The sequence below is a fragment of the Acomys minous genome (assembly GCF_964271855.1).
Source record: "Acomys minous genome assembly, chromosome: 6".
NCBI classification, from domain to species: Eukaryota; Metazoa; Chordata; class Mammalia; order Rodentia; family Muridae; genus Acomys; species Acomys minous.
The window spans coordinates 67,564,819-67,580,917 of record NC_140487.1 but is presented as its reverse complement, the minus strand read 5'-3'; the positions used below and the strand labels follow the sequence as shown (position 1 = coordinate 67,580,917).

The 16,099-nt window shown below is 46.7% G+C and overlaps 1 protein-coding gene across 1 annotated transcript in view; it reads left to right on the top strand.

The window, feature by feature from the left end:
* Positions 1-1,093: 1,093 nt before the first annotated feature.
* Positions 1,094-16,099, top strand: part of TMEM178B (transmembrane protein 178B) — a 382,652-nt gene continuing 367,646 nt past the window's right edge. The window contains exon 1 of the mRNA XM_084785514.1: positions 1,094-3,334. Within this exon, the coding sequence (XP_084641640.1) occupies positions 2,953-3,334 (382 nt within the window). The 5' untranslated portion in view covers positions 1,094-2,952. The remainder of the gene's footprint in view (positions 3,335-16,099) is intronic.

Genomic DNA, 16,099 nt, shown 5'->3' with positions numbered 1-16,099 from the left:
GAGAAGTGATGAAAAAGGAAGGTTAGAGGAGAGCCTCACCAAAGTTGCTCAGCTCTACCTGGGAATCCCGGGCCACTCTGAGGGTGATGTGGACTAGCGCACGCCTGCAGCTTCTAGAGCAGCCAAGCACCCAAGAACCAAGCAGGCATCCTAAGGACTGTCTCTTCAGGAAGTGAATCCCTTCACAGAATTCTAGGCTGGGGGAAAAAAAAAACCAACCCGAAGCACGCCCCTCCCCCACTAGATGGCACTGAAACGCCTTGTTCGAGATTTTCAAACTGCAGGGAGGGGGGAAAAAAGACAAAAAGAATATGGTGGAGGTGCGTTCATTTCCACTCACAAGTCCCGCTGTTGCAAAGCTGGGTCCCTAGGGTCCTTTCTTCCCGCCGCATGGCAGCTCTTTAATCTCGCCATGGGGGACCTCGACTTTGGAGAGGAGGGTGAAAACGAAGGGCGAGCTTTGGAATGGAACCCCTAGTACATAGAGCTGGGTGGAAGGCTCCCAGCCTTTGCGGCGGCGACGGCGCTGTCTCACGTGAGAGAAGCAGGAGGCGGGGTGGGGTGGGGATGAATCCGCTAGCTGGGGCCCACCCCTTCAAGGTCTGGAGTCCGGTCCCACCTCCAAGAGGCCCTGCAGAGGCTAAATTCAGCGGCCTCTGAATCATGACAAACCCTACACCGAGGTTGCCTTTAACACTTTCTCTCTTCCAGTATCTACAACTGCCCTCTCCGCCACAATGCGATTTTCTTTCGGTCTTGAACGGATCAGTCAGTCAGTTGTCTCCTTTCCTTGTTGAAGAGTCAGGGCAGGTGTGTGTGTGTGTGTGTGTGTGTGTGTGTGTGTGTGTGTGTGTGTGTGTGTTGGGGTTGGGGTGTCCGGGCTCTGGCTTGTGGCTGCTCTCTGCTCAGCTCCAGGTGGAAATGCCAGTAGCTAGCTAGCAAGGTAGTGCTAGTGGCTTATGGCTTTCTGGGGCGGGGGCGGGGGCGGGGGGGGAACAAAGATTAAACGAACAGGAGACAATAACGACGGAAACCCGGGCACAGGGGCTCACTCAGCGCCGCTTAAAGACAATTCTTTAAGCGTTCTCTTTTTACAAGGACTGTGGCGAATTTAAGGGAATTTTCCACGGTCGAAAGAGAAACAGAAGACGTAGACACCAACCCTAAATTTATAAATAACACACGTAAACATGCTACATGCCACATATATGTATATGTACATAAATATGGATGTGATGGAGCGCGTATCTACCTAGACACCATTGACTTGCCTGGCCAAAGAACAAGGCTCAGATATTTCGTGCCTGGGAAATGGTGCGGTTTAACTTTAAGAAGGCTAGAAAAATAAGAGATGAGGCTCACGTTGCACGGATGACATCACTAGCTTTTGGCTGCGCGCTCTGTGTTCTCGGCTGTGGGTTTTAGCCAAGGCTGCAGCGCCTGGAGGCCGAGCGATTGACAGCTGCTTTCTCGGGCGCCCACACCCGGGCAATGCGATTTCTGGAGCCCCTGGGGCGCAGCCTGGGCTCTCATTCCTCGCGGGCGTCGGCTGAGCCTGCGAGGCCTGGGAGCCTCCGCAGCTCGAGAAGGAGGTAGGGAGGGGAAGCCGAGGCACCCAGGCTACCCCCCGCCCCCCACCTCGCCCCATTCACCCCAGTGCGGGAAGCCGGATCGCGGGGACGCTGAGGCCGAGACGGGATCCTCTGTACAAGGCCGAGGGACCCCGACTCTCGGCGTCCGGGTGGGCTGCGAAGAAAATGGTGCAATCTGAGAGCCGCTGACCCCAGCTGGCTAGAGCAAACGTGTGCTAGAGTGCTTGGACTCAGGTGGCAGAGAAGGGGGCGGGTTGCTTCGAGCAGTCCGGCCCCGGTTTTTCTTAGTGCCCGCAGCATTTGCTTAGCACCTGGACATCTCGCACGCGGGCCTGCGGGAGGCCAGGTGAAGTGGGCTGAGGAGGATCTTGGAGGAGACCGGGCGCTCACACTCCAGAAAGAAGAAAACGCTAGAGACAGCGGCACGACACCGGGGAGGCTGGCGGCTGGGCCCGCAGCTCGCTACCCCTGAGCGACTCTGTCCATGGTGTTGAAGGAGCTCCGAGCGCTCGGGGTGCGCCCTCCTCTGAGCAGCCCTCCCCTAGCGCCTGTCAGCTGCCGCCCAGTCTCTGCAAATCCCGGGCCCGAAATAGTAGCGTAACGGCGCCCTGGAGTTCCCGCTGTCCAAAAGCCGGGCTGTCTGAATGGCGAGGCCAGAGGCAGGCCACCTAAGAGCTCGCGGGAAAAGCCTGGAAGAGACAGTTTGTCCGTGGGCAGCTCACCTCTGAGAGACACGCGTGGGCTGGCAGGAGCCAAAGACCTACTGGTGACCAGAGGACCCCGGCTTTGAAAAGATCAGACGCAGAGAACAGTTCTGGGCGCGCATCTCCGGCCTTCAGCTGCAGACCGAAAAGGGGGAGAGTCGGGGAGAACGAGATCCAGGCGGCACTCCGGGCAGCCGGCGCCAGTGTCGTGTCCTCACACTGCTTCCCTATCATTTCCAGGAAGCCAGAACGCTGCACGGAGACACCCCAGCAAGCCCCGCCGTGGTCGCGGGCACTTGGTATTTAGTTTGCGGTTTGCCGGGCCGTGCGTCGAAGCGGAGGGTTAGGACAGTCGCCCCTTGAACGGTGGGAAGTGGCCGTGTTGAGTTCGCCACTGTGAGAGGAGGCTGCACCTACCCGGAGGATGCTCAGGACCCTGCGGGAGCCTTTCCGGATCAGAACTTTTTAGGCTGCCCGCCCCTACCCCTGCAGTCCCCCGGCCGCGTACCCGCAGGTGGGGGTCGAGGGGCGCCGCGGCGCAGATTCCCCTCCCGTCCCCACCCCCAGCTCGGCCGCCCGCCGCTTTGTTCCGGGCGCGCGGAGGGAAGGCGAGGCTGCGGCGGATCATGCCCATGGTGTAGCCGCCAAGCGGAGGCATGGCTGCCGGAAGGTTACTGCTCTATACCGGGCTTTCGCTAGCGCTCTGCGCCCTCGGCATGCTGGCTGTGGCCATCTGCTCAGACCACTGGTACGAGACAGACGCCAGGAAGCACAGGGACAGGTGCAAGGCCTTCAACACCCGCCGGGTCGACCCCGGTTTCATTTACAACAACAACAACAACTTGCCTCTGCGCGCGAGCCGCTCGCGCCTGGACCGCTGGGAGGGCAAACTCCTCCGGGCCCGGAATCGCCGGCAGCTGTTCGCCATGAGCCCAGCGGACGAGTGCAGCCGGCAGTACAACTCCACCAACATGGGCCTCTGGAGGAAGTGCCACCGGCAGGGTTTTGACCCGGAGATAGCGGCCCTCATACGGAAAGGTAAGCTCAAAGCACGAGGCGTGGCGCTGCAGAGAGCCAGGAGCCACTAGGTAGGCCCTGCAGCCCCTCGCCTCCCCTGGTGGCCACAGGCTATGGCATCTCCTGGTTTTGAGTGGTCCAGGTAGGCAGACCAGGCTGAGCCTTGGTGTGGGCAGAACTTGACTCTCCATAGCTGTAATAGATTGAAGGTGAAGGCTTCACTCTCTTTGCTCGCTTGCTGTCTTGCTCTTGTTTGTTCAGATCAGCATGGAAATCTCTTGGACCAAGGTTTTGTTTTTTTTTAAATCCAGGATAATGCTTCACCAGCCCCTGAGAAGGAAGGGACCTCCAATGCTGTGTTTCTTAAGGAAGCCCTTTAAGGGTGATGTGCCAGGGGGTACCTGGCTTCGAATTTTAATCTTTGTTTTAGATGTTGAACTGATTGCAACAAGGGAAAGTGGGGGTGGGGGATGTCTCTCGCAGAAGGCCTTATGCACCTCTGAAACATTTACTTAGTAAGGCGCTGTAGAAGGTATGGTGTAGGTATTGATCATATGAACATCAATAAATTGCAGACCCTGCCCAAAGCAGGTATTTAGTAGCATTCCATTACAGTCTTTTATTTCTTTTTCTGGAAAAAGTGGTTGGCAGAAGTGAATATCAGCAGTTTAATAAGCACAAAAAGAGTAACACCAAAGTGGATCTATCGGAAGGAAAAAATATCATTTTCAGACTTATATAAGCTACTCAAGGCACATAAAACAGAAAGAAACAGATATTTGCTAATAACACCTGCTGTTTGAATACGATCACGTGCATGGAAGAGTCTGCTTATGTGATTCGGTTTGTAAATCCTGTATGACTTAGGTGTTGGAAACCAGCCTGTCTCATCAGCCTGCTGAAATACTGTTTGATGCGATGTGCTTTAACGTGGCTCTGAGGAGGGGACTGGATTATTTTCTGTCATGGCTGCACCCCGAGAAGACGTGTAGATTTCAGACATTGCTTCTTTCCTCCCATGTCACTCTCTTCAACTAGGGAGCAGTTGACAACTGTGCTAATATTTGCAAATGTGCTTTGAAGCTGAGACATAAAGTGGCTCTTAATGTCTCATATCACCACGAAGTTCACTGCTGTTTTAAAATAATATCTGAGAGGGCTGATGTACTTTGATTTACAAAAGTGTTGAGGTTGTTCAGAAGAAATTGTTAATTTGAACACACACACACACACACACACACACACACACACACACACACACTCTACCACCACCCCCACCCAACTATGTTAGGATGACAAATAGTGGGTATGGTTCAAGTGGCCAGTTCACAGTGAGGAGGTGAGGAGGAGAGGTTCCAAAGGGCTAGAGTGTGAGTGTCCATCCATCTTGGCATTGGTTGTGTAGTTTCTTGTGAATGGCTAGGGCGCCCAGGTTTAGGCATGTGCTTGCTCATGCTTATAGGCATCCTATCTGCTTCCTGATTACTATGGCCCAGTCCAGGTGGAATGCTGTAGACTCCTTAGGTATGTCCTAGGTGTTGTGGGGCTTGGCTGAGAAGCAGGGGCACAAGAGGAAACACAATTATTTTTCACAAGGGGGGTGGTGGTGGTGGAGCCTTGTAAACGTTTTCAGATTAACGGTGTTATTTTATTTGTTTTCTGCTTTCTTTAAAGTGGAAATTGTAGGTAACCAGCTGAAGTTGTTGGGAAGAACTGCTAATAGTGACTGGTGAACCCTGGCAAGATTTGTTGAAGGACCTTCTTAAATTCCCTTCCTTGAGCCTTTTAGAATAAGTGAGGTATCTTGTGTCTGGTATTGATTGATCCCGTGTAGAAAACGAGGGGGATGGGATTTGTGGCTTCTCGTGGCTCCATCCAGGCCTCTGATTCCATCTTGTCGGCTTGGCAATCTGACTAGAGGGGTTGACTTGGTCTGTGCATCAGAGGGACTGGTTACCATAGTGACATGTTCTTCCGGTGAAGCTGGAAACATAGTGACAGGGAAAGGCTAGGGGAAGAAAGAGCAACATTTTGACTTTTGTATCGACTGATTTTTAATTGCAACAACAGAAAATGGACACGCACAGCAGGGGGATTGAACACACTGATACCCAGAGTTGGCAGGGCATTGTATTTCACTTGAACTAATGGAAATGCTGTTCCCCATCACCTCAAATACAGCAATCAGTGTCAGCGGCAAGCATTTGCTCACCATGGCTGTTTCTGTCCTTTTGGCATTCTTGTTAGGCATTATTGAGATAGATGGCATGCTGGGTTTACAAATCCTGAGAGCCCTAAGGTCCTCATCCTCATTTTTTTTTTAACCTCATAACATCATCTTGGAAAGCCAGCTCTTCCCTTTTCAAGCAACAGGAGACACGTTTTGGAAACAAGTGCATTTTACATTAATAGAATTCGTAGGCAATTCTAATAACATATAGAAAGCAATTTCTGGAATTAACCAGCATTCGTTCTAGATGGGTGGGTTTTATTAGGAAGTTAAAATTGATACTTCTATATTCAAATTTAGTATATCTTAAGCAAAGAAATTTATCTCATATTATTTATTAGAAGCCCCAAAGAGAACTTAGATCTTTTGTTTTGTTTAAAGTCTATTTAAAATTTTATGAGAAATATGAGTTGCATCTTAATGACCCTATGGCTCTAGAGCAGCATTTATCAACCTGTGGGTCACGCCCCTCCCTGTAGGTCACACCCCCCCCTTAGGGTTGCAAGATATTCTGCAACCAGATATTTGCATTAAGATTCATAACAGTAGCAAAATTACACTTATGAACTAGCAATGGAATAATTTTATGGTTGGGGGGGGTCACCACAACATAAGGAACTGTATTAAAGGGTTGCAGCACTGGGAAGGTTGAGAACCACTGCCCTAAAGGGTTCTGTCACTTGTTAAGTCAACCATATATTGAAAATGTTGCTTATGCTTTTGAAAGAAAACAAAGCCATGGAATGAATAAGAAGGCAGAAGCCAAACTCTTATCAGACATGAAGACGAGGCATCTTAGATTCATGTTTTTTTCTAGAATCCATTCTTTTTGTGCACACAAGTGTCTATATCTTGCAGTGACACTTGTTTCATTATTGAACTGAAAGTTCCTGGAAGGCAAGCAAGACACACATTTGTAACACACATCCACCAGAGCCTTGGTTCTTGGGAAATACTTCATAAAAATCAGGCTTATAAATGTGTCTATCCAGAGCCAATTCTAGTTAGGAGGATACTTATGCGGAAGTACAAATAATAGATAGTTGGGAAATCATGATGGAAAAAAAATCCACCAAACTACTGTGACTATGAGTCCAGGTTAATATTGTAACAGATGCCAAAAGAGACAGTAAAGAAGGATTTCTTGTGCAAAAACTTTGCCAAGGAATAAGGGAAACACCCAATTCTTTTTGAGTAGCATATGGCACTGAACAGACACACATCATCCCAAGTCATTATTTTCCATGTTAGATAAGATTTTAATTATTTTTTTCTCAGAGGCCGGATTGAGTATGGGGGTGTATCAAGGTGATTATTCCAAATTCTCATATGATTTTTGTCAATATGGAGTCTTAAGTCCTCTTGCTTCTAAGCTTCATCTTGGTCTTTCAGAGAAATCAGCACAGGGCACTGGGGGTAGATCAATGGCAGGACCAAGTTCTCTCTCTCTCTCTCTCTCTCTCTCTCTCTCTCTCTCTCTCTCTCTCTCTCTCTCCTCCCTCCCTCCCTCCCTCCCTCCCTTGACAGGGTTTTTCTGTGTAGCCTTGGCTGTCCTAGACTCATTCTGTAGACCAGGCTGGCCTTGAACTCACAGTGATCCACCTGCCTCTGCCTCCCTGAGTGCTGGGATTAAAGGTGTGCATCACCTTGTCCAGCAGCAAGACCAATTTCTGAAGCTCAAGAGATAACCAGGTAGCTCTAGGTAAGGCTTATTCCAGGGAACATTTTATTTCTTTAGTTTGTACTGGAGTGCTACATTTATGGAGTTAGAAACAAGCAGACCTTAAGCTGATTTTTTTTTTCCCTTTTTGAGATAGGGTCTCAGTATGTAGCCTTGGCTGGAACTCACTATATAGATCAGGCTAGTTTCAAACTTAGACATCTGCTTGCCTGTGTCTCTGAAGTTCCAGGAGCACAGGTGTACGCCACCACGTTTAGCCTCTGACTGAGCAAGAACTTTTATTGTTTTAAAATTTGCTTTATAATAGACTTTGGTCCCAGGAGTCTTCATGGTCATGAAGTGGTTTTACTTTGAAAACTATTTTAATGGAACATTGTGCATATTTAAAATTTAATGTTGTAATCAGAAAATACTTAGCAAAACACAGGTATTATACGATGACTTGGCTCACGGTACTAGGACGGGAGATGAGTAAGACCCGGTCCTCAAAGTTACATAGACTGTTAGTGCCACCGAGAGCACATCACAGCTACAGAATGACAGAGCAGCCACAGAACTGGGTGCTGAGGAACATGGAGGCGGTGGCAGTGGCTCCTCTCCGTGGTGGGTGACACAGGGGTGGGAGTGGGGGCTAGAGAAAACAGTCCCTAGGACCCGATTTTTAAAAAAATTATTTTATTAATTTATTCATATTACATCTAAATTGTTAGCCCATCCCTTGTATCCTCCCATTCTTCCCTCCCTCCCATTTTCCCCTTATTCCCCTCCCCTATGACTGTGACTGAGGGGGACCTCCTCCCCCTGTATATGCTCATAGGGTATCCAGTCTCTTCTTGGTAGCCTGCTATCCTTTCTCTGAGTACATCTGAACAAGGTTCTCATGGAGTGTGGATAAGGAAGGATGAAGGATGGTTCAGACAAGGGGGCTGACTTCGGCAGAGCTGTGGAGATGTGAGACAGCAGCCTGGCGTTGGGAGAGCTGTTTTCTGAGGTGAGGGGAGGAGCAGGGTAGAGCTGGAATGCAGGCGAGGACCAAATCCAGGAGCTTGTTTATCAAAATCTCCAGAGCTGCGCCACCATATGCGCCTAGTTAAGTATAAAAGAAGCGCAGGTAGGTGGAATTAAGACTTTCATTTCTTTGGTTGCATGGACCTAATTACAGCCACTCGGTGGCCACACGTGGCTGTTGGTTCGGGCTGTGAGGACTATGGTGAAGGTTCCCACCACCAGAGCTAGTTCTGCTGAGCAGCTCTGCATGGAGTTCAGAGCCTCTGAAAAGAACAAGCTGTAGTTCAGCGGGGGGATAGTTACATGGTCATTTGGGTGTAAACATCAGAGAACTACTTTCCAGTTTAGGAAACTTTTTGCTTTTTGTATATTTTGGGTTTTCGTGCAGGGCCACATCTGCTATTTTGTTAATTTTCTAGCATCAGTTCATAGAATTTGTATATGCTTCACCCTTTCCCTCTTTCATTAGAAAAAAAAAAAAAGACAGTCTATAAAGCAGGCATGGTGGCTCCCTCCTGTACTCCCAACCTTTGGGAGTCTGAGGCAGGAGAATTACAGTGAGTTTAAGGCCAACCTAGACTACGTAGTGAGTTTGAAGCCAGCATGGGTTACAGAGTGAAGCTCTACCCCCAAAATTCTTTTTTCCCCCCAAAGTTCCCACTTAATAATAACAGCCAAACTTGACACCAGGTACATGTCTTAAAGCCTTATACATACTTATTAATGTGTTGTTCATAATAACCCAATGTGGTTGATATGCCTACATTCCATTTTATATATTTTTGAGAATTTCATAAGAAAGTACCATATTTATGTAATATCCTCTCTCTTACCACTCCAACTCCTCCCATGTCACCCTACTCTCTGATTCATGACCTCATCTTTAATTATTGCTGTGCGCATGCACACATATACACACACTAACTCACACACAACTCTCTGTCTCTTTCTGTCTCTGTTTCTGTCTCTGTTTCTGTCTCTGTCTCTGTCTCTGTCTCTCTCTCTCTCTCTCTCTCTCTCTCTCTCTCTCTCTCTCACACACACACACACACACACCCCCCACAAGTCCATTTGCTGGTGCTCATATATACATACATTTAGGACTAACCACTTGGGGTTGGCTAACCTATCAGGGGGCTCATCACCAGAGAAAACTGATCCCCTTTTCTCAGTAGCCATTGACTGCCTGTACCTCTTTATCTGGGGGTGTTGCTCTGTAAAATTTCCCCATCCACGTGGCATGGTGACTGCTGTGGCTATTGTGTGGGTCTTGTTTATGCAGCTAAATTGTTGAGATTTCATGGGTGTATATATTACTAATGTTATTTTTAATTCTCATTTTATAGTAGAGGGGAATCAAAGCTCACAAAAGTCACATATTTCTGGGCAGCGAATAAAGGATGCAAATTCTGGCTCTAGATTTGAGAACTCACTCACTGTCTCCATGGGCTATGTTGGGTCAGGTGGAAAAAGACAACACTTTGATTCTACAAATTAAAAAAAGAAAGAAAGAAAGAAAGAAAGAAAGAAAGTGATACCTTTAGGGCCTCCATTCTACATTAAAGAAATTAAGATGGCCTGCACATCTTGCTGATAGAACTTTTTATATATTTTGCTGTGTTTTTGGTCTTCATTTTGCACAGTGTCACAGATACTGAAGTTTTACAGGCACAAAGGACATGATCACTTAGCAATCTTTTGTGGGAGGCCCACGGGCTGGGCATCAGGTACAATGTTAGACAAAGTGGAGAAGCTTACATTCTGGGAAGGGAGAGAATAAATGCGAAGTAATACATATTAATAAGCAAATTAGTATCTAATTTAGCAAAAAAATTAGTGTGTGTCATAAAGACAACGCCTGTTCCAAGGAAGCACAGAAGGAAGAATGAGTTAGCCTAAGGGGAAATAGTTCTATTGGCTTTACTTTTATGATATGGGTAGATTTTTGAGTTCTCTGGGGAAAAAGAAGAGGCAAACCTTATGTAGACAGAAGTTCCCACATTTCTGCAGGGTGGGGATTATTTGATTTCTAGAATATGCATAAGCCTCTGCTCAGCAGTTGATTAAAAAATTTCAACCTAAGACAGCTCTGTTTACAGACATTTGGATACACAGGTCATAGGTCCACCACAGATGTCTCTCTTGGGGAGCCGCCCACCTTTTCATTTTTAATATTTATTTATTTGTATGGCATGCTTGCACATGACTGTATGTGTGGAGGGAGGGGTACAACTCTGTGAAGTCAGTTCTCTTACTCCATCTTGATGTGGGTTCCAGGAATTGAACTCAGGTCATCAGGCTTGTGGAGTAAGTGCCTTCACTTGCTGAGCCATCTTTCTGGGCCTGTTTTTGACACAGGGCCTCCATCTGGGTCTTAGAACTCACTGCTTAGGCTAGGCTAGCTGGCCAGATAGCCCCAGGACCTTCCTGTCTCTGCTTCCCCAGTGCTGGAAATGCAAGCATATGCCACCTTGCCTAGCTTTTTATGTGCATGCTAGGGATAGAAGTCATGTCATCTTGCTTTTGTGAAAAGCACGTTACCAAGTAGGAGATCTTCCTAGCCCACATATGATTTTTACATGTAATGAAAATCACTGCATATCTGTTACATGTATGTAACATGCAAAAAAGTAAATATACTCTTAGTGGCACTCTTTCGTCTTCCTAAACATAAATAACCTGGGAGAGAGGAAGCTACTTTGTGATTTGGGGATGGCACTGTGGGTTCATGGATGGGGCCAAAAATGTATTTGAACTGTACTCAGAAAAATGTGCTAGATGTTTGGGATATGTGTAGAAAAAGAGGTAGTTTGGGATAGGACAAAGGCACAGTTTCCCAAGATGATTGTCACATGTGAGTGGATCACGCTTTCCCCTTAGAGCTTATATCAGCATCAACTGGACCAGCAATCAATTGGTCAGGGAATGCTGGCGTGTGCTCTTTTTATTGAGCCAACAAAGTCAAGAGCCTCATTTCTGTTCTAGAAGGTCAGTTTACTTATTCTTTTACTGGTGGATCGGTAAAGATCAATGAGGAAATCGAGTCTGTATGTTTCATTTGAATTGTCAGTTAAAAAAAAGTTTCCCCCTTTTCTGCTATCAGCAGGCGATCCCAGGCTTGCAGGCAGAGTGCTGTACACAGTCTGGGTTGGTGTGACCTCCTTCTCTCTCTCTCTCTCTCTCTCTCTCTCTCTCTCTCTCTCTCTCTCTCTCACACACACACACACACACACACACTCTATCATTCCTGTCTAGATGTTAGTCACAAATAGTATAGATGCAAATATTTCTGAAATTAAGTGCTCCAAGTAATATGTATAGGGAGAAAGAAGAGCATGGCTTGATAGATGCTTTGCAGATGAAATGAAGGAAAATTATTCTGTTTCCTTTACTGGACTTCAGCAGTTTTTAGTAGTGCAAATATTCTCTCTTTCTCCTCTCCTCTCCTCTCTCTCTCTCTCTCTCTCTCTCTCTCTCTCTCTCTCTCTCTCTCTCTCTCTGTCTCTCTCTCTCTCATACACACACACACACACACACACACACACTTTTTTCTCCTTGAATATGTGTGGGTTAATGTATATGTAGGTATATGTGTATGTGTGTGTAAGTCAGTGGTCAGCTTCAGGTGTCATCCTTCAAGAGATGTGCACTTTGTTGTTCTAGACAGGGTCCCTCTTCGGGACCTGGGGCTCTCAGATGGGCTCTGCCTCCCGAGTGCTGGGATTATAAACACCCGACTCTGCCCAGTGTTGCAGTGCGGCCTGAGGATTGAGCTCAGGTCCTCACACTTGTGCAGCGAGCACTTCAACGACCTAGCTGTCCGTCTCTTCAGCCCCGAGAGTGCTCGTATCCCTAGGAAAACATCTTCCCATCAGGTGTAAAAGAGTGGGCTTGGGCTCTAGGAACTCCAGCCCTTTCACATTAGCATGACGAGAAAGTCAAATTTAGGTGGAGAGTAGAGAATAGATGTGTGGTTAAAAGGGGGGTAGAGATAGAGGCATAGGAAAGTGGGGGCGGGGAAGAGAGAGCAGGGAAGCAGGGTGGAGAGGCAGAGGAAGTGTCTCTAAAGGATCCGGTGCAGTGCTAACCTGTGCCAGGAAGAGGCAGGAGACACAGCTGCTATCTCCTTCCTATTAAAAATGAGCCTCTTTCTTTGTCTTAAATACCATTTTGCAGACTGGGGCTAACATTTTAGCCCCTCCTTTAAGGGGAGATAGGTGATAATGGATATACAATCATGTCAACACTGCTGCGCTCTACACTTAAGAGTGACTAAGATGTCAAATGTTTAAAAGTTTATTTTTTTATTCACTTTACATCCTGATTGCAGCACCCCCCCCTCCTCCCCACATTTGCATGCCCCTTCCTTCATTCTCCCTTCTCCTCCTCAGAGAAAGGGCCTCGAGGTGACCCGTGGGTACCAACCCATCCTGGCACATTAAGTTGCTGCATAATTAGGTGCATCCTCTCCCGTTGAGGCCTGACAAGGCAGCCCAATTAGGGGGACAGGATGCAAGGGAGGCATCAGAGTCAAAGAGGGCCCCCACTCCAATTGTTGGGAGATCCACATGAAGATCAAGCTGCACATCTGCCACGTATGTGCAGGGGGGCCTAGGACCAGTCCTTGCATGCTCTCATGTTGGTGGCTCCATCCCTGAGGTCCCATGGGCCCAGGTTAGTTGACTGTAGGTCTTCTCGTGGAGTGCTTGACTCCTCCGCCTCCCTCAATGGCTTCCACAAGTCTTCCAAGGGACTCCCCGAGCTCTGTCTAATGTTTGGCGGTGGGTCTCGGCATCTGTGTCCATCAGCTGCTGGGTGAAGCCTCTCAGAGGAGTTAATGCTAAGCTCCTGTCTGTAAGGATAGCAGAGTAACATTAATAGTGTCAGGAATTGGTTTTCTCCCATGGGATGAATCTCAAGTAGGACCAGTCTTTGGTTGGCCAGTCCCTCAATCTTTGCTATAAGATGGTAAATTTTATGCCATGTGTATATTTTATTTTCTTCTATGTTAGTTACCTTGCCTGCAGTAAGCAACTTAGAAGAGGGACAGCTTGCCTTGGCCTAAGTTTTGGAAGTTTCGATGCATAGTTCATTGCCTCTGTTGTTCTGGGGTCTAAGGCGAGGAAGCGAGTCAAGGTGGGAGTGTGTGGAAGAGGGCAGTGCTCTCCTCACTGCAGTCAGGAAGCAAAGGCAAGAAAAAGAAGGAGAAGGTCAAAGTCTTAATATCTCCTCCAAGGACAAGCCCCCAATACCAAACTTTCTTCTAGTAGTTTCTGTGTCCTGAAAGTTCTACTCTTTCTCTGTAGTCTCCTTGGCTGGGCATCAAGCTTCGACACACAGGCTGATTGGGAAACAGTCAAGGTACAAATGATAGCATCTCCTAATGGAAGTTGAGAAAGAAACATAAAGGAACTGTTTGATTCACTTTAGTAGAGAGAATATTTCATAACAGAGGCCCTTTATCCATCCAGTATATTTATTAAGCACCTACTATGTGCCAGGCAGCAAGCCAAGCATGCTCGATGTATGTTATAGATGCTAATTAAATGGCCAAAATGTATATCGTTATAAAGTTTATGTTTAAACATTTTTCTTTTTCTAAGTTAAGCAAAGTTTTGGTGGGTTAGCCTCTCTCCCATGCCTTGGGAAATCAATCCCAGGGCCTTGTACATGCTAGGCAAGGGCTCCACCGAGTTAGTCTATCAACAGCAAACATCAGTATAGAAAAAAAAAGTGTAAGTAATGAGTAAATTCCTTGGGTCATTTATAACATCACAGAATGAGGAAAATTTCACTGTTCTTGTTCAGAAAGTACTACCGAGCAGCAGCTATGCGAGGTACATTATCTGGGGTGGAGAAGGTTCTTGAGTAAAATTCAATTCTTGCACGTTCCTTTCTTGAAGAAGTGGAAGATGAGAAGGAAAAGGAGTGGGCTAATGAACTCCATGAATGGGTTCTGTAAGGGATGTCGGCTGCTGGGTCCCCAGGCATCTCAGTGCCATTCAGAGCATCCAGGCCGGCTTTTCTAGAACAGCAGACACAGTATCCTGAGAGAGGTGCGAGACAAGAGGATGATAAGGTGAAATCTTAGCTTTACTTAAAAAAAAGAATTAACTCTATGTAACATGTGTCCATCTTCACCTGTTCTCTTTATACCTCAGACTCCCTGCTCTTCTAGGAGGCAGCCATAGTTAATAGTCTTCATAAATCACACCAGAGATAATTGTGTTCCAATAGTTAAAGACAGTAACACTAATACATGTAAGCCAGGCAGTGGGCAGGCAATTCAGGGACAAAGAAGGTTTACATTGTATAAATCTGTGTGCTAAGAGATGGTGTTTATAGGACCCTCCCAGGAGTCACTAGGAATTGTCTGAAGGTGATGGTGAGTCAGGGTACAAGCTGATGATGCATTCACAGAGGTTTGACAGGTTGGCTGCTTTGTATGAGAAACAAACTACAGTATCTGAATTATTTCAATTGATTTTTTTTTCTCCCGGCGTCAAAGTATTTTGCCAAGAAAAGGTAATTTACTTTATATTAGGTTATCCTCTCACATTTCTATCATTTCCTGCTTTTTTTTAGAATGCCCTGCTCGTTCATATTCAGGGCCTTACTCTTGGACACTTTATTTGCTTTGGAGCATCTCATTCAGTTTTGCCCCAAGCTCTCTTTCAATTTATAATAGTGATTCTATTTAGGCAATTTGAACCCTTTTCCCCAAGCTGTTGGGTATTTCCCAGGCCTGGGTGGAGTAGGGCTGTTGATGAGCTGGTACAGATTAACTGTCTCAACACTGGAGAACAGGAGCCTATGTTATAAGGTGAGGACGTGCAGATGTGTCTATGTACTTGTGAGTACACGAAACCACCAGAAATACCTGTGGTATTTCTGTTTGTAATAGCAAAATAAAAATAATATACAAAACACAAAAACCTAATTGTCTACTAATGACAAATTAATAATGTTATAGTACATTCCATTTATACAATGGAAACTAGCACAGTATATTTAAAATGTAAGTACCCACTTCTGGGCACATACCCCAAAGATTCTGAGTCAGCATATCATGTATATACCTGCACATCTATGCTTATTGAAATACTGTTCACAGCAGGTAGGTCATAGAACCGGCCTCAGTGTCTGCCAGTAGACACATGGAAAAGGAAAATGTGGAATATATTCATAATGGAGATTTATTGTTATAAAGAATGAATCTATGTTATTTGTAGGGAAATGGATACATCTGGAATGAACTAGGTTAGCCGCGAAAAGACAAACTTCATGTTTTCTGTCAGTTTTGACTCTTAGAATTATTATTTTAAATTTTGTTCTTTTCTCACACAGTGCATCCTGAAAACAGTGTCCCCTTCCTCCTTTCCTTCTACCCTCCCACTCACTTCCCCTCTTCCTTACCACCACTTCTCCTCCATTTTCCATTAAAAAAAAAGCTGGCCTCTCAGGGATATGAGCCAAATATGCCATAACAAAACACATTAAGACTCGGCACAAACCCTCATATCAGGCCTGGGTGAGGCAACCCAGTCAGAGGAAAAGGGTCCCAAGAGCAGGCAAAAGAGTTAGAGACACATTCACTCCTACTGTTCGGAGTCCCACAGAACCCCCAAGCTGCACAACCAGAACATATGTGCAGGCTCCGCGACTGCTGCTTCAGCCTCTGTGAGCCCCTGCGAGCCCCTGTGAGCCCTGCTTAGTTGGTTCTGTGGGCTGTGTTGTCGTGGTGTCCTCACTCCTTTGGCTCCTACGATCCTTCCTCCTTCTTTTCTGTGGGGCTCTCAGACTCAGAATTTATTGTTGACACGTGTGACATGAAAGCTGAAGAGAGATGATGGGAAGGAGGAGGGAA